General features: G+C 39.9%; 1 protein-coding gene across 1 annotated transcript in view; it reads right to left on the reverse strand.

Annotated features, from left to right (window-relative positions):
* MEGF10 (multiple EGF like domains 10) overlaps nt 1–27,199 on the reverse strand; it is an 85,931-nt gene that overhangs the window by 32,768 nt on the left and 25,964 nt on the right. The window contains exons 5-11 of the mRNA XM_054653396.2: nt 25,659–25,751; nt 12,730–12,976; nt 12,051–12,171; nt 10,039–10,175; nt 7,502–7,714; nt 1,903–2,077; nt 899–1,019 (exon numbers count right to left, since the gene is read on the reverse strand). Of these exons, the coding sequence (XP_054509371.2) occupies nt 899–1,019; nt 1,903–2,077; nt 7,502–7,714; nt 10,039–10,175; nt 12,051–12,171; nt 12,730–12,976; nt 25,659–25,751 (1,107 nt within the window). The remainder of the gene's footprint in view (nt 1–898; nt 1,020–1,902; nt 2,078–7,501; nt 7,715–10,038; nt 10,176–12,050; nt 12,172–12,729; nt 12,977–25,658; nt 25,752–27,199) is intronic.

Raw genomic sequence — 27,199 nt, forward strand, 5'->3', positions numbered from 1 at the left:
AGGCATTGGTCTATTCCTGGTCAGGGTCTGTGTGTGTGTGGCTGACAAAATTCTGGCCTCTACACAGATGCAGACACTAAACTTTTTCACTTATTTATCCGTTTTTAGCAAACAAAAGAAATTATTATTCATTGGTTCTAAATTACGTAATTCTCTTTCATTATGTAGCATTCTATCCTCCATTGGTGATAGATTCCTCACTTCTCAGGCTAATCAATCTGTATTTTTTACTCTTTTTATTATCTTTTCCACAGGTAGGGAGCTTCCAACACACATGTATGGAGCGTTAGTTATCTTGCTGTCTTCCTCATCTTCTGGTTTCTGCGAAATGTCTTTGTAGCCCATAAATTCTGCACTTCTTGTATTCATTTTAAACAACACATCTCTCTCCCCCTTCCCCAGGCTTTGTTCATTGAAGCACATCAAAATTAGCTAAGGAAAACTTTAAGTTTCAGTAACTTTTCCCAAGTATTCCCACAACAGCTGCTTATGAAAAACTTTGCTAAATTGTGGCTAGAAGTGATTCAAAACTAACACACTGCTTGTAGTCAACATGCGGGTTATGACTAATTAAAAACAAATTATTAAAAGTTAATGAAAACCATTAATTAAAAAAAAAAAAAAAGAAAAGTTATGTAATTCCAACAAAACCGTTCTGGGATTCTGTATGATTTTGATTAGGAATGCTGACATCAGATAGAGGGTACATCCCACAGACCTCCTGACAGAGCAGAGAACAAATTTTCTTCCCTGAGAATACATTTTCCTTGTTTTCACCTCCCAGAGCAGCAGAAGCATCAAGTGTCTGCTTCTCATTAAGTTTCCTCTTCTCTACTTCAAAAACCCAATTTCATTTTACAGTTACAGGGAAATGAAATCCATCTGAGGAGACACTTACCTGCTTTGCAGGCACAAGAGCCATCCACAGGAGAACAAGCGGCCCCGTTTTTGCAGCTGCACACGGAGGAGCAGTTCACTCCGTATGTCCCAGGGAGACAAGGGGTACCACAAGATGCACCCTGAATTATAAAAGAAGTGTCTAAAAAGAGTCTAAAAACCAATTGAGGAGGCTCAGAAAATACAACTGACTCAAGTGATATAAAAGCCAGCAAAAATACAGACCATGCATGTCCTAGGCTGTCATTTTCTTTAATTTAGGGGAGAAGGACACTTTTTGTGCTTTTGAAGTATTTTAAAGTCTTTTCAATCTTTTCAAGTATTAGTTTTCTATTGCTTGCTGTGAGAGCTCAACTCACATAGCACCTGGTTAGATCAGGTGGATCAGAGGACAGTAATAAAGAAGCTCTTTATGAAGTCAAAACACAGTAAGAAAGAAGTCTAATGGTAAATTATGTGGGTATGTAAAATATTTTTAAGAGCTAATTTGGCTGACGTTTTCAGTTATTACTTTCACAAGAACAGTCGTACTGTAAAATGTTAGATTAGCATCCAAAGCACATGTAACAGCAAATGTGTGTAAAAGTTGCAGAATAATCTGTCCTGAAGTATAAAAAGAAGTGCTTTTGGCTGAAGTTTCTGTGGATGGAGCGTGAGGAGTTGATGACTGAAACCCATCATTCCTGCCTTTACTTACACCTCAACAGCACGCCCTCATTCTTACCAACATCTCAGAAATCAAATTAACTTCTCCTCCTAAAAACGTTCTTACCAACATCTTATAAAGCATATAACTTCTCCTTCTAAAAACGCCTCCATTGCAGCAGTGAGAACCCACCAGAAATGCTGATTTCTCAGCGTCCTACAGCACAAGCAGTGCTACCCAAACGCCCTCGCTTCCCTTGCACCGCAGCGGAGGAGAAAGGGACGGGGTGGCACCCTCAAGAATTTCCTGCACAACTGGGGCTGGAAACTGTGAAACTGTGAAAGTGAGACCCCTTTTACCTTAAATCCGGGGGCACAGGTGCAGGTCCCAGTGACGCTGTCGCAGTCGGCCCCGTTCTGGCAGCTGCAGATCTGCTGACACGACTCCCCGTAGAAGCCCGGCGAACACGTCTCGTTGCAGTACAGCCCAGACCAGCCTGGCTTGCAGGAGCATTCCCCAGACATGGGGTGACAGCTGCCCCGGCAGGGGGATGAAAGGTTAACTCAGTAATTCAGGACTAAACGTGGCGTAAGTATTGTTTTCTCTACATGTGACAAAAAAAAACCCCAAAAAAACCCCCAAAAAACCCCCCAAAAAACCCCAAAACCCCCCCAAAAACATACAAAACCCCAAAAACCCAAACAAACAAACAAACAAACAAAAACCAAACAAACCAAAACAAAAAAAAAAAACCAAAAAAAACCCCCAAAAAAACTAAAACAAAACACCCAAACTGCCCCCCCTGTTGCAGATGGGTTGCGTGAAGGGCCTTGCGTGAGATGATCTTACTTTCCACAATTTGGTGTATTCATATAAAAATATGTTCCAATTAAGATAGGAAATGTAACATTACGCAACATACAGACATTTTGGGATGACACGGAAAGAAATAAAGGGGTATAATTTTTCTCTATGAGAGCAGAAACCTTGCTGAAACACAGTTTTTACCATAAGATAGATATCCACGGATCATGGATACGAACACTAAGAGGATGAAACCATTAAACTCCCCAACCATTGTTGTTAGATTCCCACTCCACCAGGATAATTTCTGTAACCCTGCAGAAGCTCAGCAGCATATTGTCTGAGAAACATGATCAAGAAGAAAAATAGCGTGGCATCCAACAGGAAATAAAAACACAGCACCCCATCAGCAAAGCAAGAACGTTCTCTTCATTAAACTACTTTGGAGGAGGACAACTGAGAATGGTAAAAAACCACCAGCACTGGGCAGAAGCCAGCTATAGCATGAGAGCAGTGACCTTTTGGGGAGAATCTCCCCTCTCTGCTGGCCATACCTGGTGGCAGAGCAGCTGCCTCTATACCTGGAACAGCAGTTTCATTGAAGGGCCACGCAGGCAGCTGCTGCCTGGTAACAAATGGACATCATCAGCTGTGCAAGGATATATAGGCTGGGAGAGGGGACACAATGGGGAGCTCTGTAGCACTCTGGCAGACAAAGCATTTGCTTAATTCTCACCAAAGGAAAGCCTTAGTATCCAAATCCAATGTATTTACAATGGGAAGACTGTTTGGAGATATTTGCCTCCCTTCACTGATTGAAGTGAAGCTCCTTTAAGAGTGCTAGAAGGACCAAAAAAAGAAAAAAAAAAAGAAAAGCCTTCCTCCAGACAAATTAAATGACCCATGACAAGAGCCTGGTTTTGCAAGACTTGCTGACTTTGTGTGTGGGGGTGTTATGGAAACTGAGTATTTTTCTGACCATTTGAAAGTCTGAAAAAATACCTGCTGCACGTTTATAACATTACAACAGCAATCTTTGAAAGAGCTGCAGTGTAACATAGGAGGACAACATTAGTTGCAACTGCTTTTGGACTTGAGGGCTGCTCTTGTCCAAGTAAGAGTTTAAAATTGCTGAAAACAACCACTGCTCATCAGGGAAGGCATGGATTGTGAAAGCTTGGAACATATACATGGAATACATGGAATACATGGAACATCACCATGTATTCTGCTTTCTGCATATTTAACGCACACACTATGGCACCATAAGAATTTGTGGGTCTCCAGAGTATTAAAATACCTTTGACAGCGTTGACATGAAGTGAGAGGAAAGGCCTTTTCCTGCAGAAATGGTTCAAAACTCCTGGTGTTCATACTGAACAGCCCTGGTTATTTGTTAGTTATGTGCATGCCAGCCATGAAACAAGATGAAATTGAGATATTCTCATATAAAACACGGGCAAAACTAAGATGGATGGAGCAAGATAATCAGGTTTGTCTCCTGTCCTAAATTCCTGCAGGACCCCAGAGCTCTCACTAGTGGAAGAATACAGAGCAGGGAAGATTAAAAAAAAACCAAAAAAAAAATCAATTCACAACTAGAGAGTTGTTAGGATAAGAACCAGAATACAATCATAACATAAACTCAGTAGCACTGACACCTGACGACAAGAATCCCAGCGATCACTGGGAATCCTGTAAATTCCCGACCGGAAGCGTGGTTTGTTGTTGGGCTTTTCTTTTCTATTTTTTTCCCCCCTCCCAGGAGAGGGGGAGCCCACACGCATGAGGGAGTGCTGGATATGAGGCAGAGGCATTGATATTCTGTGCCCCCCAGTGAGTGTCACCGAGGCGCCCTTGCCCACGTATTGATTGGCGCTGAAATTAGTACTCCGTGATTTGTAATTAGATGTAGGAAGCCAAAGCACTTCTGGAGGCTTTTGATGGGTTCTCATGCAGTTGTCTTAATTGGCAATAATGTTTAAATATTAAGGTAGGGATATAAAGAGATGCTGGAAGATACTTTCAGTATATCCTCTTTTATTCCTGGTTGTCGGCTCACAGTTGCTGAAAATACAACCCTACTCTGTACAGACAAAAAAAAATTACTGTGCGTAGTTCATTTTATGTATCTGAAGGACTTAGGTGAAAAGAATTATTTCTATATGCTTCATTTACATGTTTTGCTTTCAAAGTATCCAACCAAATTGTGTAGTACTCTAAAAAATAAATATAAACATAAATATGAATAAATAAAAAATTTCCATTAAAAGCTCTTGCACCTGTACATACAGACCCATCAGAAAAACGGAAATTTAAAAAGCCCTAATCTTTACTTTAAAAACAGAGCCAAACTACATGAATCAAACATGAATTCCACCAATAAAACTACACAGGTATCTCAGAAAGGGCATGAGACAAGAAAAAAACCCCCACTAGTGCTCAAGTCATGAATAAATCTTAATTGCAGGCTGAACTGCACCAATGTTATTGGTACAAGAAAGTCTTTACCTGTTGCTGTCCTCTGGGCCCCTCAAACAGATTAAAATCTCTCAAGTATAGCTATTTTTATGCTCTACAGAGCATTTAATAAAGGCTGCTGGTACAACCAAGAGCAAGGAAGGGCTTGCCTTTCATCTCCCGGAGCTGCCATCAAGCAACAGCAGCAGCAAAATCCCTACAGCTCAGCCTACCCAAAATGCAAATAATGAATTATTGTCAGAGCTGTTTTGATGCAATTTTCTGGCAATCATAAAACAGTAATAAAAAACAAAGAATGTGCATTTTTCAACTATGTATATGGAGAAATGTATGAAGAAAACAGTTGTATTCTGGAACTTATGCACACTTTCTTTAGAGCAGTATTTTTTGGAGCTAAGCTTTTTTTTTTTTTAATTAACCTTTCTGTTAATTTCTGTATTGATTAATAGCAATAAACTAGAACTCTAAGCCTACCAATAGCTCCTCTTTGATGATATCTAAACCAGTGATCACACCCAGATGAAAAAAAGCTGTTACGGTATCAAGGGCTCCCAAAACAGAACCCCAGACCTACAGACACACAAAGTTTATTTGCAGAAGGAATTCCACCCCTTTTTTTTTTTTTTTTTTGCATGCCCTGAGATTACTTTGCTGCTAAATGAATTAGTGCAGTGCTTGTGGCAGGCAAGAGAGGGTTGAGGGTATTCCCTGACACGATTAAAGAGTTGCGAAGCGAGGACAACCAGGCACAACTGGCTCCTAAAAAGATTTTCAGAAGATACTCAAAAGCCTCAAGTGCCCACAGGGAGTTTTGTCTTCTACATGATTACCCTGATTCCTGATATTTATGGTCTTGGGCACTTCCTGACCCAAGGGGAAGGAACATATATGTAAAATTCACTTGCGATGCAATGAAAATATTTGTTTTTCTCACACATCATGATGCTCTGGCAAATATGCTCCAGCCAGCACCTTCAGGGCTGTTAAGTGCCATTGGATTTGTCATTCAGAGGGGGAAATGTCCAAAAAAAAAAAAAAGACCAGTCAAATGCTGTTGTTTACTTGTGAACATTTGTGATCTGATTTGACCACGAGCTGTCTCTTCCAGTGGTATAAATGAAGGAACAGCTGTGTGGGACATGAATCAGAAGTAATCCCTGTAACATTAGAAATGGTATACAGTGCAGTGCATTCCTGTCAAACCAGGCTGCTGCAACAGTCTGCAGACAGATTTTCTGTAGGGAAGTAGCTAACTATAATTCATAACACAATAGTGTTGGGTGTGCTAGCCTAATCTGAGAGCTGGAGGGCCCTGCATTATAAAGACATTTATTCCTGAACACACTGCACAAATAATAAATTGCTTGATTTTACATCAAAACAACTCCGTATTTTTTTTCAAGGTATTTCAGGCAAATGGGGTGAGCAAAAGCACAAGTACACAGCTGTAGAAGTATAGGACTGGAAGGGGAAAATTATTCAGCTTGTCAACAAAAGGTGTGTTGGACAACTGCAACAAAACACAAAATAATTTTTCACAAAGAATTAACAGAGTAGCTATTTCCATGCATGGATTTAACATCGCTGCTAAATTCTGACTAAAGGCTTTTGTTTTGTCTATGAGAAGAAGTGCCTCTTATATTAATGCAGAGCAGCATTCTATGTGACACTCAGTAGTTCCTGCAAATTACCCTCACAGCTACTTTCAATAGCAAAAATTTAAATTGTGCTCATGACCCTTCTCCAAGGTACTGTTATTAGCAATGCAATTAAGTGTGAGTGAATGCACACAATGACCACAGTATCTAATCAGAAGAACTGTTTTGTAACAAGAGAAAGCTGTCCACAATTGTTCTATAAATATGCTGGCTTGCCTCAACTGACATCTGACATCCCTCCCTCACAGCTGAAACTCTGCCTGCAAATTACTAGTTTTTATATTTTCATAACAATACACTCAGATGCTGTCAAAATCTGCAAAACCTCATAAAACAGTGCTCATCACTTCCTGAATGAGGAGAGATGTGTAAAAGCTAAGCTAATGGGAAAAATATTTTCATTTGATTTCCAGGGATTGGATTTTACCTGCTCGCTCAAAAAAGCTCTTAAATGACAATAAATGTACTTTTCCCAGATTTACAATATGTAAGACTTCTGGAATTTTGTACTAAAATCAGGCACCCACAGAAATTCTTATATAAAGAGACTGAGAGAAATGTCCAAGCTTCTCATGTCCTCACCAGAAGACCTTAAACATCCATTGATTTAAATCCAGTTATTTCTCATCTACAGTAAACCAGAGTATGTAAGAGGCAGCCCATGTGCACTGACTTTATTCAGTCACAGGGAACAACATAATGATTTATTCAGGTGGCAAACATAGATAAAGGTCATGCTTTGTCTTAATATTTATTTCATGGGTCACAGACCAAACACAGCAGTGGATATCACGATCAAACACGCTTGCAGGTAAAAATTCAAAGCATCTTTTAGGATGGTATTTTCTTTCTCATTGCAGTCAGAGAATACCAAATACTTACAAGCCTTTAGCTGCTTCAGTGTGCATGAAAGTATTAGAAAAATCAGGAAATACTCCTTTTCAGGTTGTATTTGGATTTCTGTGTCCTGTTCAGGAAGAAAAACACAAAGCAGGGCAGAGGGTGCAAAGCCTACCTCCAGGTGTTGGGCATGTGGCAGGGACACTTTTTATCACACTTGAGGCCATAAATCCCCTCGGGGCAGAGCCTGGTTTCACAGTGTTGCCCTGTGTAGCCTGGCTCACAGAGACAGGCACCATTGATGTGGTAGCACTTCCCACCATTCACACACTTGCAGGTCTCTGCACAAAGCAGCCCGTAGCTCCCCACTGGGCACTCATCCTGGCACCTGGGAGGTTAAAAAAAAACAAAACAACAAACAAACAAACAATAAACAAACAGAAAAATTGTTATATTTCCCATAAACGGCAGCTTCTGGAGGTTTAAGGGAAATTTGGTTTATGAGGAATGTCTTCTACTGGTCAAAAGTGCCACTTAAATAAGAGCGAAGATCTGTGTAACTTGGAGAAACCTTCAGGAGATCAAACCCCTCCTTTTCATCTCATTTTTCTGACAGATGAAAATGAAAATCAGTAAAAATTTGAGTTTAACCCACATGGGGGGAAGTAGCAATGATTTTTGTTGCTGCTTAAGGAAAATATATCTTAAGAAAGAGACTTCTTCACCAAACTTTTCCTCTCTCATCCACAGAGTCTTGAGAAGATAGACACTTTAGCCAGATTTATCTCCTTAATTTTTCATAGATGGTACACATTGTTTAACCTAAAAATCAGTCTGTATCATTAATCTGACTACTAGAAAATAAAATTTCAGTATCCTGCTTCTCAAATTTGCAATTCATTAACTGATGATTTTCTGGATAGAAATTTCATTTGGCTATGTCTTATGAGTTGGATGTTTTCAGCTTTGTCTTTCATGTGTTCTAAAAATGAACTGTTAAATACTGAATTCCAGTCAAGTTACATGTTGTAAAAAAATACTATTGATAAGTATCTGTTCTGTTTTCCTTCTTTCTTTCTTCTGTTTTCCTTATAGATTTGGGGTTTATTTTGTTTTGGTTTGTTTTCAGGTATGACTAGTAGTTCATTGCATTAAAATTTCAAAGACACATGATACAAGGAACTGCAAAATGTAACAGAAATTAGCAAAAGCCCTCTGACTGAAGTAAAATGAGTAGACATGTTTGTTTCATGCTTCTACAGTACTTTTCTCAATCTGATGCAGATACCCAGAAGCTTCAAGGTATTTGTAACTCTGTCCTAACTTTTTATCAATAAAATCTTCTTTTCTCCAGAGGTGTAATATAAAAGTAGAGCTAACAGCATAACAATAGAGCAAATTACCCTGTATCAATGTGTCCTGATGAAGTTATACAAATAAAGCTGTGAAAGAATTTTCCTCAAATGGCAAACAGGAACCTCAGCCAAAGTAGACAAAATTTAACCCAGATTTTTTTTTTCCTTTAAATTTAACTTGCAAAACCCATCTCTTTGGAGGAGGTGTGTATGGGCTACCTCAGACAGCGCACACGCAGCTCTCTAACATGAAATAAGGACCAAGTCCTTATTTAAATAATAACCTTGCCACTGACTCCTTCCTGCCCTTGGAACCATCTCGAAAAATGAAAGAATTGAAAATACAGCCTCTTTTGAAGGAAAAGAAGGAGGCTAAGATCTGCAAAAGTGATCACAGTGCTGCAAACTGTAAGGCATTTCAGATGAAAGTCAGATTTAAATTATTACAATACGAAAAATTTAATTACTTTAGAAACACCAATGTGTAGACACTTGTGTGGTAACTCTTTTGATTTTCCCTGGAGCCCCTGTCTATGTCTGCCTAAATGCATCTACCACCTTCTGCACTGTTTCCTCACAGACACAAATATAACTTTGGCATGAAAATGGCTCTGGGCTAATTATTCCTCTTCTTCTTGAGGTCTTTTTCCATATTATGTCTAGCAGAGCACTTCCCACGTCCTGTGAACGCTGGTGTGGAGAGTGCACATGGTTACAAAACCCACAGCTGCTGGCAGGGATCCCCTGGACTGACCCCAGTGATCAGGCTGCTGATGACTCCTGAAAATGAGTTGTGTGCTGCTTAAAATACACGCAGGAAAATGTTCTTTCATCACTTTCCACTGCCTTCAAAAGTGATGTCTCACTCTAGTATCTTGCCAATCTGCCAAAGCTGACATAACAGCCATCAGGAGATGAAATGTTTCATTTCATTTGAGCGGAGCATTTTTAGGAGACAGCTCTCCAGCCTGCAGCCTTTGAAGAGGGATTGAACGAGCCTCCCTCGCTGCCGTGAGTGCCAGACATCTGCACAAACCCACGAGCCTCCCTCCTCACCCCTCCACCTCGGCCCAGGATGCACCATTCTGCACGACTCTCCAAGGGAGGAAGACTCACGGGAAGTGCCAGGGAAACAGTGAAACCCAGCAGTTCCTTCATAGGAAGTGTTCTCTCACATGGACTTTCAACTCGCAACACGGCATCAGCTGAGTGACGCGGCTAACGTTTCATCACCAAAATCAGCACTTTCAATCATATCTCAGATGCTTCCACTGCTCCTTCTACCAGCTTCTGAAGTGGCCCTGCTGTGGCAGAGCCCTCCAGGCTGAGCAGCCTGGCAGGAATGGGTTTTCCTTACCGTTCCCCTGTGTAGCCTGGGCTGCAGTGGCAGTGGCCCGTCACCGAGTCGCAGGTGCCTCCGTTGTGGCACTGGCACTCCTGGGAGCAGTTCTTCCCAAAACGACCCTCAGGACAAGGCTGACCACAGACCAAGCCCTGGGAGTGCAGAAGAGAAATCTTAAGAGTTGGGACGGCAGCTTGAATGGACAAGGAAGAAGTGAGGGAAGATCAAGGACATGCTGTATTACTCTCCCAGTGCTGATCTTGGAAATGCCAGACCCTTTTCCAGCTTTAAATGTGGGGCATGTTCCAGCACTGGAGGAATAATCTTCTAGGGTTTGCATGTTGGAAGTACAATACTCACAAAAAACACTGTCTCTAAGCACCTGTGAAAACACTTACACATAAAAGACTAACTGATGTCAATCTCTTCCCAATTTATTTACCAGGAGTGCTATATATCAATAAACCCAGGAATGCCCTCCAGTGAATAGAGGTGTAAGAATCAGCAGCTGCTCTAATGCCCCAATTATTCCACTTTATGGTAAGTTGGGGTTTGTTTTTTTTTTTTTGATGAATGATAAAGCTGTTTGCAATTTCACTTAAAGCAGCACATCCGAAAAGCTTAAGGAGCATGATTGCTCCTTTCAATGGGTTTTGAATTTCTGCACTGCCTTTTGCATCCTTGGAATTAATTGCACCTGGGTGGTAAAGGAAACATCAGAACCTAAGACTTTTAAGAACCCATTTCAAGAAAAAGGTATTTACAGGCAATTCAACAGACAAAAGACATCCAGGTATTTCATCTAATGTAAGACACTGCAGAATTTGCACCTGGCTACCTTAAACCTCCCTTACACAAAAAAGCAAATAAAAAAGGTTACACTGACAAAATAGTGTTTCACAAAACCGAAAATTCTAAAATTAAAACGTCTACTTAAATAATTACTTGGAATGGAAAATTAGTCAAAGGTCTAAATAGTCATGTATTAATTAACACACCTACTAGTTTTCCTCACTGCTTCTTGTGCTATATCTCATTTTTAGTAGCTCTGTTTAGGCAGATAAAGGGGAGTCAAGAATTTATGCAAACATTTGTATTCCATGACCAATAATTTTGCTCTTCTAGCATGAAATGCAATAGAAAGTAAAAATGGCCATATTACAAGCTGGGTGTGCTACGGGTGTGCTACAGAATCTCACAACTAGAGATTGTATTTTATTACATGCTCTCTAGTTGGTGAAAAACTGGCCTCTACCACAGCTTATTCTCAGTATAATATAATATGTAATTAAATGATCAGTAAATATGAATTTTCACACAAAAGAAACATTTAAATGAAAAATATTATCAAATGCTCACGATCAGTATTATCAGCAAATGCACTTAAAGAATTTATTTGGGCCTTGATCACCTTCCAATTGCATTATTTTCCAACTCAGAGCAGGGAGCCTGATAGCAAGGGAAGGTAATTTGCAGCTGCAAGGTCAGGTCCTAATTCCCTATCCTCTGATAAAAGGGAAAGAAGCCTAAAGATAATGTCAAGGATCTGATGTCCCATCTCCTCCCCAACAGTGAACACACTAGGCAAAGGTTTTGGACTTTTTTTCCATGCACATTGGACATGGAAAAACACTATTTTTTCCACTATTATTAAACACATTGGTGTTATTAAACACAATGGTGTCATCTCCCTATAATATCAACCTACACGCACAAACCAAAGACTCCCAGGCAAGACCTAAAGGATATTGCCTTGTCACAGCACAACTCATGTCTTTTGCTCCCCAGAATCTGATACAGTTAAAAAGGCAGTGCAGAACTGGAGCTTTTTCAGTAACAGATGGTTTCGCAAGCATTTTATTTCAGTCCCCTATGCTAAAATATGTTTCTCATTACTCCTGGCTACAAGCAGACCACATTTGCTATCCTCGTTTGCTACCCTGTTTTTTTTTTCCCCCCCTGTTGAGATGTACAAATATGGAAGTTTTGGGGGGGTTGTGGGGGTTTCAGGGAGCATTTTTTTTTACCATCCATCCCGGCGGGCAGGAGCACTCCCCGGTGATGTGGTGACAGACGCCTCCGTTCTGGCAGGGGCACCTCTCCTCGCACTGTGGGCCGTGCTTCCCGGGGGGACACAGGTCCTCACAGCTGTGCACAGGGTGGGGACAGCACAGACACCCGTTAGCACAGGCCCCAGCTTGGCTTCCAGCGCTATCATCACCAGCTCTTCCAGCCAAAAAGCGTGGAGCACACATCTCAGAGCAGAGAGATGCGCCCTGAGTGCTGTGTGGCACCCACACAATGGATCTAAGGAAACAGACCTGGCATTCCAGGAATTACTCCTTCCTTCCCAAGGCATCTCTTTACACGCAGTTTGGCACTCATTCCCTGCTGCTCACGCAGCTCTGGAGTGACCCAAGGCCAAACAACTCCACAATTCAATGCCATTTCCCAAACCTGTGGGAAGTGGCATTGAATTATGGCCAGATTGCGACGGCCACAAAGAACCCTCTGCTGCTCCTTTTTGTGCGTTTTTACCCATCTGCGTCAAAGACTTTTTTTTCCTCTTGGCCACACACCTGAATGCACCCTCCTCAACACGGCTCTGCCCGAGCCTGCTAGCTCAGAACGCAGAGTCTAAATGGAATCTAAACTCCCCAACACCCCAAAAAAAACCAAAAACCCCACAACACGGGCACTGCTTACAAGGCGCCGGTGTATCCGGGAGGACACTTGCACTCGCCGGTGACGTGGTCGCAGGTGGCTCTGTTCTGGCACTGGCACTTCTGCTGGCAGTCGTTGCCGTAGGAGCCGGGGTCGCAGCGCTCCTCGCAGCGCCAGCCCTTGAAGCCTGCAGAGCAGTGGCAGGCCCCCGTGATGGGGTTGCACAGGGCCCCGTTCTTGCACTGGCAGCGGCTGCTGCAGTGGGGTCCCCAGTGGTCGCTGTCGCACGCTGGATTGGGGGTGGAGGGGAGAAAAAAGTTTTAAAAGGAGTTTTTTGTGGTTACGGCGCTGGAGGTGCTGTGAGATGGCGGTGCAGCGATAGGAAAGAAGCGTAGGGGGATGCAGTATGGGTAAATGAAGGTGGTATAGAATGTAATCTTACCCCCTAAAGAGTTGCAGCTGAGTTAATTATCAAGGATGAGGAGTAGGCCTGATGTTAACAGGCCACAGCTGCAGCCAACAGGAAGAGTGTTATAAAAGAGTAGATTGGTTTGTTAAAGGGGGGCTGGAGTCAGTTGGCTGCTGTGAGGAGAAGGAAGAGTCAGTGCCTAGAGGAGCTGCCTACAAGAAACATCAAGGAGGTACAAAACTCTAGCAATGTGGAACCCTTGCAATGTAATGACAGTAGAACTCCTGCACTATAACGACAACAAGAAATTATGGAAGGGAAATGGTTATTCCTTCTTGGTCCTTAAGGGTTGTGGCAGGCAGATCAGACTTGGTTTATGTGGTTTATGCAACTGATTCTTCTCGAGAAAAGCCAATGTTATAAACACAAGGCGGAAAACTAAATACAAGTTCAAATCTCTTAATTCTCAAAACTCTTCAGTGTGATTGTGTTCACAGGGGTCCGAGGATGAGGGAAGAGATGAGGATCTGACTCCATGTTTCAGAAGGCTTGATTTATTATTTTATGATATATATTATATTAAAACTATACTAAAAGAATAGAAGAAAGGATTTCATCAGAAGGCTCAGAATAGAAAAAGAAAGAATGAATAACAAAGGCTTCTGTCTCAGACAGTCTGAGTCAGGTGACTGTGATTGGCCATTAATTAGAAACAACTCTATGAGACCAATCACAGATGCACCTGTTGTGTTCCACAGCAGCAGATAATCATTGTTTACATTTTGTTCCTGGGGCTTCTGAGGAGGAAATATCCTAAGGAAAGGATTTTTCATAAAAGATGTCTGTGACGCTTCATTATAACTCTTCACCATCAAGCCACGAGCTTCCTTTACAGAGGGAAGTCTAACTAACTTAAAAAATGTACTCTAAATTCACCAACAACTCTCTTAGTCCCACAAGGAACTTGCAAAGCTTGCTCAAGTGTAGACTCATGATTTTGGGCAAATCAAAGAATTCCTACTTGTTCACGCAATTGCAAATATTTCCTTTGCAATCTTCAAATATACTGACAGGGCAAAAGAAAACACAAGAAGTACTTCACCAAGCAATAGGAAATTAACCACTACGGGGTTAAGCTTCATCTGGATGTTACAAATTTGATTATCCAATGTGTCTTTACAATCATTCAAATCCATCTTTTCTTGTTCTTGTCTGCCCCAATGCATCCCATTAAAGCCCTCTAAGCAAACCATTCAGAGGGTATTTCAGCATCAAAAGAAGATCTCAATGTAAAGGAAGAAATTTTATCCTAACAAACACAGGAGGTTCTGTAGAGAGCCAGGAGATTAGGGTCACCTGGAGTTCAACAGGAATGTGTTAATCATATGGTCAAATGATCTGATTTTATCTTTATGTTCTGTTGATAACAGCAGCACAATGGGAAGGCTTCAATTGCAGGGACTGTAAGCCCAGGCTCTCCTCTTGGAGACTGACAACCATTGTTCTCCCAGTCTTCTCCTGGGGCAAAAAAGCCAGGCAGAGAACAGCCACACTTTCCTAGACTAATGCAAAGTAATTCAAGAATGCTCCTCGGGGTAGGAATTATTCAGCTGTAAGAGCTGTTCACCCAGGCTACACTAATAAAAAGAAATTAGGGTCTTTTCAAGAATCTACTCCTCAAGGTTGTTTTGGTTTTTTGTTGTTTTGTTTTTTTTTTTTCTTTTCCCAGTATAGGTCACTAGAACATGCATCCATAAATGGAGATACTGTGAGCACTCACACAATGAAACAGAGAGCCACACAAAGTAGTGTTATGTATTATGAACACCCAGCAGTGCTGCTGGGCTGTAAGGACAACTACCCATCTTATTATTGGCCTCTGTCTTTAAAGATGTGTGGGTTTTGTTGTGGACAAACAACAGGCCTACAACAGTTCTGTAACACACTGCTGCCTACACTGCATCTCTCCAATTGCCTTTTGCCACGATAACTTTAAACATTTTCAACATGTCTGCATAGAGTAGAACGTGTAATCCTCCTGTTCAACTGGGCAGGAAACTAGCTATTTTGGGTATAAAAAATACATGTATGGCTGTCAAGATGCCTGAGACAGTCACGCGTTCTATCATGACAGAGCAGAAACCCCGAATTTTTTTACATATATATATATATATTTAACATATCAGTCTGCATTCAGATGAAAGTCTTCTTCGTTTCAGACAAAATTTCAATTTTTACCATTCCTCATGGAAATATTAATTAATAAATCAAACAAATAATAATAATAGTAAAACCAAAACCCAAAAAGCCCTGTCCAGACACGTCTGATAAACAGGAAAATTCAGACTGTTTGCCACATCACAGCTGTTCCAGTGCAGAGCTCAGGCAAGGATGGAGGCAGCCAGAACGTGCCCTTGCTACAAAGATGGGTCTGGCAAGAGATTTATTCTTGGTGGTGGTGTTCTTTCACCAGCTGCTGGGAATGGGGTATTTGGTGCAGCCAGCAACATTCCTGCAGCTTCCTGAAGACTCAGTGCAACGAGCCTGAGAGCCACGGGGCCCAGAAACTGCTCCTACCAAGCATCTGCCCCTACATCCAGCACCCAGCCTCACTTGGGCAGGATGCACTGCCCAGTGCACAACCATTAATCAGTTTCTTGGCACGGCTTTCTCATTATGCTTGCAGGAAATCATTAAAATAAAAGCACATCCTATGGCTGGCAAACACCTAGCCTCAGGACCACTCTCCCAGCAACGATCAGGGGAATAACAAATATTGATTTTGCAATCTTTCATGACATTCCAGAGGTGGCCCCAGCACGGTGCAGTTTTGCCACAGCCCTTCACACTGGGTCTGTCACCAGCCTTCCATCCACCTGTGACTTACGGGAGAAATGCGCAGGATTAAGGGGAATAAATAATAATACTGAACAAGATGGATAAATCATGTACTTTACCTCTATTCCTCTATTTCCCCTGACTGATCATCAATAAAACTCTCCATAGGAAATCACAGTGATTTGTCAGAAACTGATGCTGAGTTTATTGCTATAAAAGAAGGCAAAGGGTAGAAATATTTCCTGTGGCAAGTTTGGCTTACTTTTATACAATTACTGCATCGGACTAGTTCTAGGATTCAAACACTGAGAAAGCTGGGCTGGAGGTCACACGTATCTGCCAGTTTGGTGGAATGGGATATTCCTGGAGTTAGTTAATGACTACTGCCACGCTACAGGGTGTCAGCAGGAGTTCAATGAGCAGAGCTGTGCTGGCTGCACCCAGGTCACAGGCACACATGCACAGGGCACACACCACCAAGCAGGCATCTGAAAAATCCTCATACACTGATTTTCTAACAGATCCAGAGCTGCGATACCATCTCTCTCATCACAAGGGGAAAGGGGAGTAACACACAGAGACAAGGGAATGTTCAGATTTATTTCAGCACAAGGACAGTGCATCTCAGCCCCAATCAAAGAACCACTCAGAGGTGCCAAACCCAGCCAGGAAACCAGTATTAATTTTCTGTGTTGATCCTGGAGAACTGGCTTATTGTTGCTCTGTCTTACACAGAACACCTGCTTGACAAAAGGCCTCCATTGCCTTTCACACATTATATTCACCCTCAGGTATTTTTTATGTTTTAAACTGAACTAATTAGTTAGTCTCCCTGTCAGCTCTTGTATCAGATTCACAGGGTCCTCTCTGCCCTCACCTTATGCTGTAGGGGAAAAACAAAATACACATAAACACCACTTTTAATATTGTCGTATTAATGTCACATCTTCTCATAATCTTTTCCTTTTATTAGTCATCTGGGAATACCTTTTTTTCTCACCACAGTATGCACTGTGCACGTCACACAATGCCACAGACACCTGAAGGAGAACTTTGCTCTCTGCTTTGTTGAGCAAAAGCAGGAAATGGAATAAGATAAATTCTATTTAAATAAAATTAAATTTAAATAAAATAAATTCTATAAATAGAATTTATAAATAAATAAAATCAATTTAACATGAACACTGTGGTAAGAATCTCCAAGACTATGCAGGTCTACCATAACAAAAATTCTTGGTGACACTGAGGGCCAAGTGACTCGAGAAAGAGGGAGAAGATTAAGGAGTCAATGGTAAAAGAACAATCTTTGAGAAAAAACTGAAAACTCTGATGGAAACTGCTACCAGTTTGGGACCTTTTGTAGCATCTTTGAAGATGTAAAGTACTCCTGTATACCATATGATTTCCTTGTAAAATAATGGTAATGCACATTGTTATTGTGCTGGGCTAAATGTGGTTTTGTGCAAATAGTTTTTCTAATTTACAAACTGGGGTGGTAGGAGCTCTGATATTTAATTTATCCTTTTTTATGATTTTTTTTCTAACAATCTTGAACACATGGGCAGAATTTGGCAACTACTTTATTGTTCTTCATAAACAAAAAACACTTTTAACTAAATATGGTCACACTCTTGTAAGGTTTTTTCCTGCTTCTTAAAAACATTGATTTCATTAAAGGGCAACAAAAAAACTTCAAACAATTCCCAGTCCATCCTGATAAACCCACCCCGATCACCTAAAACTCTGCACTTCTCTAAAAGCTGACCTATAATAAACAAATAAGGCTATTTGTTTATAAAACTAACTCTAACTTGCAACTACCTTTTAACTATGCCAATAGCTAACAATTTCCCTTATAACTTCATACTCAAGCCAGACAATGTTTATTGCAATGCTATTTTTAAAGAAAACTTCTTTTTGTGCCATTGGGGAGGGAGAAGAACGACAGCAAAACTAAGATTTACAGTCCTTGTTGTCAGTTTCTTGCAGGTGTCTCATATGCAGTACCAAGACAACTAAATGAGATTTTAGTCTATCTTGCCCATCTTTCTGCAAGACACATTGCAGTGTGTTCCTGGAAATACATACCACTGTTTGAAAACAGAGGAGATTCTTATCACTTCATTAGGCTTATGTATTTTTATAGCCCTTAAAAAAACTGAAAACAAAACTCCCTACCACAGACAGCAGGGAATAAATACTCCCTCCCTTGGAATGCAATATTGTGAAGTATAAATTTAAAATAACCTAACACTGGCACATATACATATTCCTGTCTCTCTGCCTTCAAAAGTCCCAACACAGTTTCTTCAGAAAGTTTCAAGCAATTGCAGCCTTTAGTAAGTGAAAGGTGATTTCCCTTGCTTCAAGCATGTAAAACAAACTGAAGCTGCCCATAGCTTCAACATCCTTCCCTGTTCTTCCCTTCCCTGTTCTTCCCTTCCCTGTTCTTCCCTTCCCTCACAAATGGCCAACCACAGACAGTGTGTGTAAAAAAAGGAATAATACTGAGAAAACTTTGATTTATCCAAAAGAGCACTCCACTGACAGTCTTGTTACTACAAACAAGATTGCTAATCCCTGGACATACCCCAAGGCATGACTTCCAAAAGTCAACAGAAGGGAAATCTGTTGATTTTATAAGCAAAAAATGACAAAAATATGGATGTTACCGCTGATCTATACTCACATCACACCTATTGGAAAGTTTGGAGAGTATTCCACCCTCTGCTATTTCCATCTGCAGATCTAAACGGATTGCACTTGTTCCCCTTAGGCTATTTCTGCAGGGTAGGAAACAGATATTAATTCTCCCAACTGGAATTAAATCCAAGCAAAAGTAAATTCCTGCTGATTTTGAAAACTATAAGTACTCAAAGCATGTTTTAAATTTGACAAGATGCATTAAGCCCCCAGTGACATCAGCCTGTCTGTCAGCCTGGACAGCAAATGTGGAACATGGCAAACAGAAACCTCAAGATGAGTCAAAAAAGCCAGGAAACAAAGCCAGCTACCCTGAAAACTAGAATAAAAACATCCTGTAGAAAAACTTCAACGTGTTATTTCATTTATTTCATGGATTATTCTCCATGTAATTCTTTTTTATTTTGCTCTGATCTAGTAATCTCAAAATGCTATGAGAATGACACATGCATATTAATAAAAACCCCCATTTTTCCTTCAGATAATCACTCGTAATAATTATAAAATACCAATGTCTTTTAGTGAAAGACCTACTTTACCTACATCCCAGACGCAAAAATGCATGGAATTTTTGGGTTTTTTTTCAGAATGCCATTTCTATTGGATGTGGAATTTTCTTTCAGTCCTTTGTTTCTCTCTGATTGCATTTGTTATACTGTAGGCCTTTTAGCCTGTGGCGTATTTTTCATTGTTACTTTTTGTTTTGTGTATAAGAAAGGATTTTTATTCAAAACGCTAAGCTTAAACTTAATTCAGGGTTTTTTCTTGTTTACTTTATAAAAGCCTTTTGATCCGTGAAGTGGAAGAACAATGAAAATGTGTTTTTCAGATCTTATGAAAGACTGGAACTATATGCCTTTCACATGCCATAAATTTCCAAGACTCTTTAAAGTGCTTTGGACAGCAGAACACAAGGATGGATAATTGATAAGGAAAACACACACAGATGGTTGTTGGTGTTCATTTTATCATGTTACTGAGATAAAACCTGTTAAAAATAATTGTTATTATAGGAAAAATTTTAAGAACTTGCCGGTACTACATCCTTCCCATGACCCTGATTTTGCACAGATATCCATAAGTTAGCTTTTTTCCCTTTTTTTTTTTTTGCAATGACTTGAAGGTCATCTTAATTGGTTTGCTTTTTTTTTAAATTGGCTGCAAATGGTATCCCTCACATCCTTGAAAACCTACTAAGCGAGGCACTGAAAATATATAAGCTCACCAATATATATGGCATATTGAAATGAAATGAGCCCTAAAAATACTTAGGCACTGTTAGTGGAGAGGAAAAAAAAACAACACAGAACTTAGTCAAAAAATCAGCTTAGGCAAACAGTATGAATTACTGGGTTTCCAAAACGTTGAAAAGCAGAAATGAAAAGTTTCTCTGGTCCAGAAAAAATTTACAAAGCAATAAAACTATCACCATTTACTGGAATGCCTTCCTTTAAGTATATCTCAATATAAGTAAATTTAATAACTCTGCTTTGTAGAAAGCAATTTTTTTTGTTTCTGCTTTTGCTTAAAGAGTGATACTGTAATTAAGCAAAATTTTGACACATTGCCATAAAACTTATTAATTTCCCTAGGACTTCCAGGCCAGAACGGTTCACAGCACCAAATATATACTAAACATAAAAATATCATTATTTCAAATGCATAGTTGTACTGAACCTCAAGACAAGCAGAGGTGCTATGTAGCCCTGGAAATTTTGATGCTACCTACCACAGTGACACTGCAGTGACTGTTAAAATTGAAGGTGATGGCAACTGCCATTAATACCTGTTTTTCCTATTTGCACCTCATCTGACTTGCTGGTGGGTTAGTTTCTCAACTCAAAGATATTCAGCCTCCTTAAAGGGGAAAATGAAGTGTTCAGCTGGAAAAACTGAGGAGAAGTCAGTCAGGGAAGTTACAGCAGCAATAATTACAGAAGAATTATGGGCAGTGAACATAGGGAAGACACAATAAATATGAAATTTAAGATTGTCTATGACCTGCTGGCACTTTTGTTTGGGAGCTGGGCTGGGGGGCAGTTCTGCATTACTTGAACAAGCTATTTCTCTACATTTTCCATAAAAGTAAAATAGCTGTCTGCCAGGACACTCTGCAGTTTTGCCTGTGTGTTTACCAGCTCCCCAGTTCTGGGAACCAAGCCTTCCTAATGCAAGGATGTGGTTAAAAACCAGAACTTATTTCTGCAGCCTGCTGGATGGCCTGGAAAACTCAGGGATGAGCTAACTCCCTAAGCGTATCTTGCAAGCTGCATTAGTCAAAAAAAAAAAAAAAAAGAAAAAAAAAGAAAAAGGAAAAATAAAGAAAAATAAAAAGGGAAAGCAATGCCCTGGCCCAGAAAAATCTCAGTTTAGGAGGACTCTGTGCCATCAAAGTGTGGAAGGTGGCTCCAGGCAGGTTCCACGGGGGCCGTCTCACTTGGAAAAGTCACACATCCACCTCTGCAGGGTTAAAGGAAATCCAGGGCTGCACTGGGAAACTGGCACTGCCCGTGGCTCACGTGAGTGTCTCACACACAGCAGTGCCAAGGGATCCAGTTTCTGCCATGGCCTGCCTCTGCCAAGTCCCATGAAGAAAACAGCGAGATTTGCACGGAATTTGCGAACTTTACAAAACACCCACGGCTGTGAAGGAAACCTGATAGTAGCAGAGCTACTGTGGTTTAAAAGTTACCTTAATAATACCCATTTAAAGGTAAAGTTTTCTCTGAGGTGCAAGCCTTAGGCCTGCAGCTTAATGTATTAAGGAAAAATCCTATTTTCTTCTCATGCTTCACAAAACCCTGGAGACAAATTATGTCTTCATGCCACTTTTTCTACTCCCGTGACTTCAGACTATAGTCCCAATAAAGCTCTGCTAATCACCAACAGAATCAAATTACAAATTAAAAGCCAGTGATTCAAACAAATATCAAGATTACTTCAGCACAATAAATATTTAAGAATCCCACTCCCCTTGTCACAAACCAAAGACATGTCACTCCCTTTTTTGCTTTACCACTCATGCCAGCTGGGGGGGATCACAAGGCTATAACCATTTCAGACTAGTCAGTGTAATACTGATTTTTGCCTCTGCTCCAGCTTATCCAGAAAGTGTCCTATTGATTTTGAAGGAATTATCTGCGGACTGCTAGGCATGAGAAGAAAAACAAAGTGGATGTCCTGGTTGTGGACAGGACACCCAGTGAACTGCACACCCACTCAAAACTGACAATCAGGTCCATGTATTACCCATTATAATATAGATAATAATATAAATAATAGCATATATATATATATATATGTAATATAAATAAATAAAATTTATAAATAGATATAACGGAAATTAATCTGAACTTCACACTCACCCAAAAGTGCCAATCAGGTTCATGTATTATCCATTATAATACAGATAACAGTATAAATACTACCATATAAAATATAAATAAATAACATTTATAAATAGAGGTAGTGTTGTAGGAGTGTGAGCAGAAAACATAAATTACAAATGTACAATAGGGTTTGATCATCTCCACATCTACACGGACATTAGCACATAATTCAACTATTAGCACAACTTCTACAGAAGACTATTCTATTCTCAACCTGTACTCAAAAGCATTCTTAAAAACAACCCAATCAGACACGTGCCAGTTAAAAATTTGAGAAAACAGTAATTTAGTTTGGGAGGGAAATGTTGTGTCAGTTTGTTTGTTCTTCAAAAAAATCTATTTGTTTAACCTACATTTAGCTCTCTGTGCACTTTTGTTAGTACTGCACTTGTCCCTAGCCCAGAAATGACCAACTTATATTCCTGGAATTCACAAGTATTTCTTCAAAGGGGAGCTGATAACTTATGGATTGTGCTGATTGACTTGCCTCCCTCACTCAACACATCTTCTGTCCACTCCCTTGTCCTGACTAATGTGTTCAGTCAATAAATCTGTATTAGAATAAATTGTTTTGCATGCCTGTCATCTCTCCCACCAGAATGCAATGTTCTGCAAAGGAGTGATCTCTTAATCCAAGTGGTGTTTCTCTCAGATATATCCACATTATCATCACCACTTTCTTGACCCACCTCACACTGACTTTCAGTGCAAGCAAACACTGCCTAACACACTCTATTTTCTTTAAATAAAAAGAAAATACCTGAAGAAAAATTACACCTTGTGCAGGAAATGTTTCCCAAGGAAACATTATTTAATTAAAACAAAACTCCTAGGCCACAACTCAGGTTTTCCTTGCTGAAGAATAGATCCAATCCTGTGTCCCACTCAGCTGGGATGTAAATTTTTCAGAAAGGCAGAGGATGTGGTGAGGAGCAGAGTTATAGTCTGGGTTAGAATTGAGCACTGAAAAAAGACAGGCTCAGCACTCTGGCCAAACCTTAGGCCTCCTCTGCCTAAACTGAGAGCAGCCACTAGCCTAAACCATTCAGGAATTGGCAAGGAGTCACAGCAATAAGGAGGTAATATTTGCTACAAAAGCAAATGGGAGTCACCCAAAAAATTTATTCCCTCCTGAGAAACAACAGATAACAATCAGTTTGGGGGTTGGCAGACGCTGTAACAGCAGTAAATCTGTTCTCAGATACGTGCAGATAAAATTCCTTTGTAAAGAGAATAAACAATTCCAATAGAGATAGGACAGCAATTTGGAAGAAAATGTTTAGTTTTGCAGTTTTACAAAATGTTTGGTCCCGAGGTAGAACAGTTCCTTCCCATATGTGTGAATCCATGAAAATGAACAGATGACTACATCTGGAAGTTGGCCTAATACCTCACACTTTGAGGATAGTATCTTCTTTTGAGACAGGACATTTTATCTGGTCATCAGAAGCCATAAAATCCCTGAACCTTTGCCTTACAAAGACAATGGCCTGTCTTTCAAACATGGTTCCACCATTCAGTTAAGTAATGAAAATGATTACTTGATAGACATTATTACAGTAGGGCAACTGCAATATGCATATATTCTACTGAATTAATAACTTGCTGTATTAAAAAAGTTATTAAAAAAAAAGCACATATCTTTACTTTGTATCATTGTAGCTTTCTGTGACTAAAACTAAAACCAAGCTGGGGATCATGCAGAAAACACAACTGAAGACAGAAATCAAAATCTTTTACATAGGGCAAGCAACAAGAAAGCTCAGAAAGCCAAGCTCCTCTCGCTTTCTGTTATTTCCATCACTATCCATTATTCCTCAATTCAGTTTGACCTGTGCTGTTGCTCTTCAGATAAGGAAATCATGGACAGATAGCAGCAAATGTCAGCTCTCAAGCTCAGAAGGACAATTTCTCAGAGTGAAATCAGCAACTTTCTTAGGTTTGTCTATGCAGAAGGGGATAAATCCCAGAACAAATGCTCCTGTAGCACATGCACAGAAATATCCCCTTCCTCAGCCTACCCCCTTCTCCTATGGCTACACCAGTAATCCCTAACAAATTTTGGCAGTTCCAGGTAGCCCTAAGGTCACCCAGGAGCCTTCAGGGGATCACCAGCCTCTCCAGAGGTCACTGTTCAAAGGTAACACAAAAGGCAACCAGCTGAGGAAGAAGCAGAGGAATAGAGCTGGAGGTGTACCCAGAGTGAATTATACCAGACAGAAATCCTGTGAGAGGAAGGGTTACTTCCAAAGACACATTTAGATGTTCCTATCTCATCTAAAGCACACTTTCAGGCTTGAAAATCTCAGTAAATAACAGTATTTTTGCAATCTGTGCTGTCTAATGATTCACATTTCTTCTGCATGTTTGATTAGTTACAGAAGAGCTTAATGCATAAGGTTTTCAGAAAGAAAGATAGCATGTTTTGACAATTTATTTTGACAATTCAGTACATTAGATTAAGACCAGTCTTACAGCAACACTCTGTTGTGAAAGAACAATGGCTCTTTCAGTTTGAAGCCTTATGCAAAACTTGGGTGTTTCTTTGGAGCTATACATGAATCCCATGTAAGCATACACAAAAACTACACAACAAATGTAGTAGTTAATTTTAAAATAGTTAAATTCTTCCTCATGCCAACAAATATGCTGCTGGAACAACAGATCAGTTCCAGATGAATTATGATAGCAACATGTTTGAAAACTGAAGAACATTTCCCTTTTTTAAAAAGAAAGATAATGGGAGTTGTTAATTTTATAGGAATCACGTACTAAGTAAATTAGCAGTGTAGCATCTTTGCAATTTATTTGTTAAGAGATTTACAAGGTCTGTGGACTTTAACTTGTAAATACAGTTGTTTTTATTGTTGATTAAAATACGTTTCTTTCAACTGCACAATCACTAGCAGAGACCCACCTTGAACTTGACTGTAAAAAAATATGTGGTTTTATGTTAGCCTCAAAAATACATTTTTAAAGATCTTAAAAAGATAGCCATAAGGCTGGAATAAATAAAGATTTATAATTAATTGGAAAATTACTCTGAGAAACTGTATTTCAACAAAAGGGAAGAAAAGATAATGATTTGTGTTTTGCACAATTCTCCTCTCCTCATCTCCTGCTCATGCAAATGGAATGGAGAAGGAAGTAGGAGAATTTTGACCAGAGTACAATGGAAAGACATTGAGAGTTCAGGGAGTGAAGAGTGAAGGGAAAAATGGTTGAGTCAGTGTCAGAGTGAAAAAGGAGGACAGAGTTGCTAGGAAGGCTTTCCTCATAGCTTTTAAATGTGAACTGGCACCATCAAACTTCACACATTAGTAAAATAAAAACTGTGAGATTTTCTTACATGTAAAATAAAACTATGTCTTTACTCCAGATACTGTGCAATCTGCATGTCTCTGAGCACAAAGAAGCCAAAAAAAGAAAAAAGCTCATTAGTGCTGCTACGTGGGAACAGTGTTTGCAAGTAAATGAAGAAAAATCAGGTTACACAGAGTAACCTGATAACTCAGAAAAAAGCCCTGATCAGAGAGCAGAAGCCCAAGCACAGAAATGATGATTATCTGTCCAAAAGAGAGGACAACACCACGGAAAGAGTAGAAGACAGGCAGAAGCAGGTGAAAACTCACCACTGGAGCAGTTGGGTCCTCCCCAGCCAGGCTCACACTGACAGGTGTTGGGAGCAATGCAACGGCCATGGACACATTTATCAGCACAGTGAGCTGTCAGAGAAGAGAATAAAACAAACAATTACAACTCCTGCCACTAGGAAAAATGTTCTTTAAAATACTCTAAAACAGTCCTAACCCAGTTCTTTCATGTCTCAAGTACCTCTTAAAAGCACAATAAACACCGGTGTATTTGGTGGCATCTATTAAAAATATATTTTACTTCAGTCTCTTCTATTTCCCCTAAGCTTGAAGATTCCAACTAAAATTGTGTTAGTACTACTCAAATACTCCTGAGGAAATGGTCCCAATTTAATGAAAAAAGAGCCAAAGTATGATCCAAGTTGGGAACCCATCTGACCATGGTCCTGGGCAAGAGGCTCTGGTTGGCCCTGCCTGAAACTTGGATGGGATGACTTCCACAGGTCCCTTCCAACCTCAGCCATCCCGTGACTCTCTGCAGCAAACCCTCACACCAAGAAAAAAGAGGGGAACTTCAGCAGGCATCCAAAGAAATGCTCTTTTGCAACAGCATGGATGAAATAAGATTTGCAGCACACTGATATTTTAGTATCAACTTTTCCAAATGATTGCACAGTTCAACTGAAGAATAAACAAACAGTGACAGCGACTGAAGTAAAGCATGACATACAAACCTCACGAATCACTGCAACCTTTTTTCTAAGTGCCAAATGGGTGCACTTATTTTCTTTTCTTTTTTATGATTCGCAAACATGTTTCTAAGGTAAGTCTTGCTTTGAAACAGACCTTTTGTTTGAAACATCTAAGAAAAAACTGAAATGACTTTGATATCCAGCATTATCAATGACAGAATATAATACGCTCAAGAGGGAAAACCTCTGACCAGCAACAATTTGCTGTCATCATATGAATCACAAAGTACCCCTAATTTTCCAAAATACATGTGCTGTAATAATTTCCTTCCACTTTAAACAACAATAAAACTTAGAAAATGTGTACAGGATGGGATTTTTCTTTGTACCAACATTTCCAGAGAAACTGGAAATCTGATTGATTGCTATACAAATGGATGTAAAGTTATCAAAAGGAAAAAGACAAAGCGGATGTTAAAAAGAAGTTTAATGGGGCTACATATGAATCACTGTGGTTCTGAATGACTGAAAATGTTCTGGAGAATTAGGTATTTAGGTAAAACACTTGCAACTTCTGGGTTTTTCTCAGTTAAAGATGATGGAGCACATTGGTCATCTTTACATTTAGTGTGTCCAAGAAAAAGGAAAACCATACAAAGATCAAAAAAATAAAAAATTTTGATTATACGGGATCCCAGCCACTAACTGCTTATTTTTATAGCCTTTAGTTTTCATTCTCAACTATTTCTAACAAGCTGCTTTTCAGATGTACATTAAAATGATCTTCATTAGAAATCAACAGGGACAATAATAATTTTTAAACATTTGATGAAGCAAGGCATTAACACAGAGCGTTGTTGCCTATTTATGTGTTATGGAAAGACTGAG

The sequence above is a fragment of the Agelaius phoeniceus genome, chromosome Z, assembly GCF_051311805.1.
Source record: "Agelaius phoeniceus isolate bAgePho1 chromosome Z, bAgePho1.hap1, whole genome shotgun sequence".
Classification (NCBI taxonomy): Eukaryota; Metazoa; Chordata; class Aves; order Passeriformes; family Icteridae; genus Agelaius; species Agelaius phoeniceus.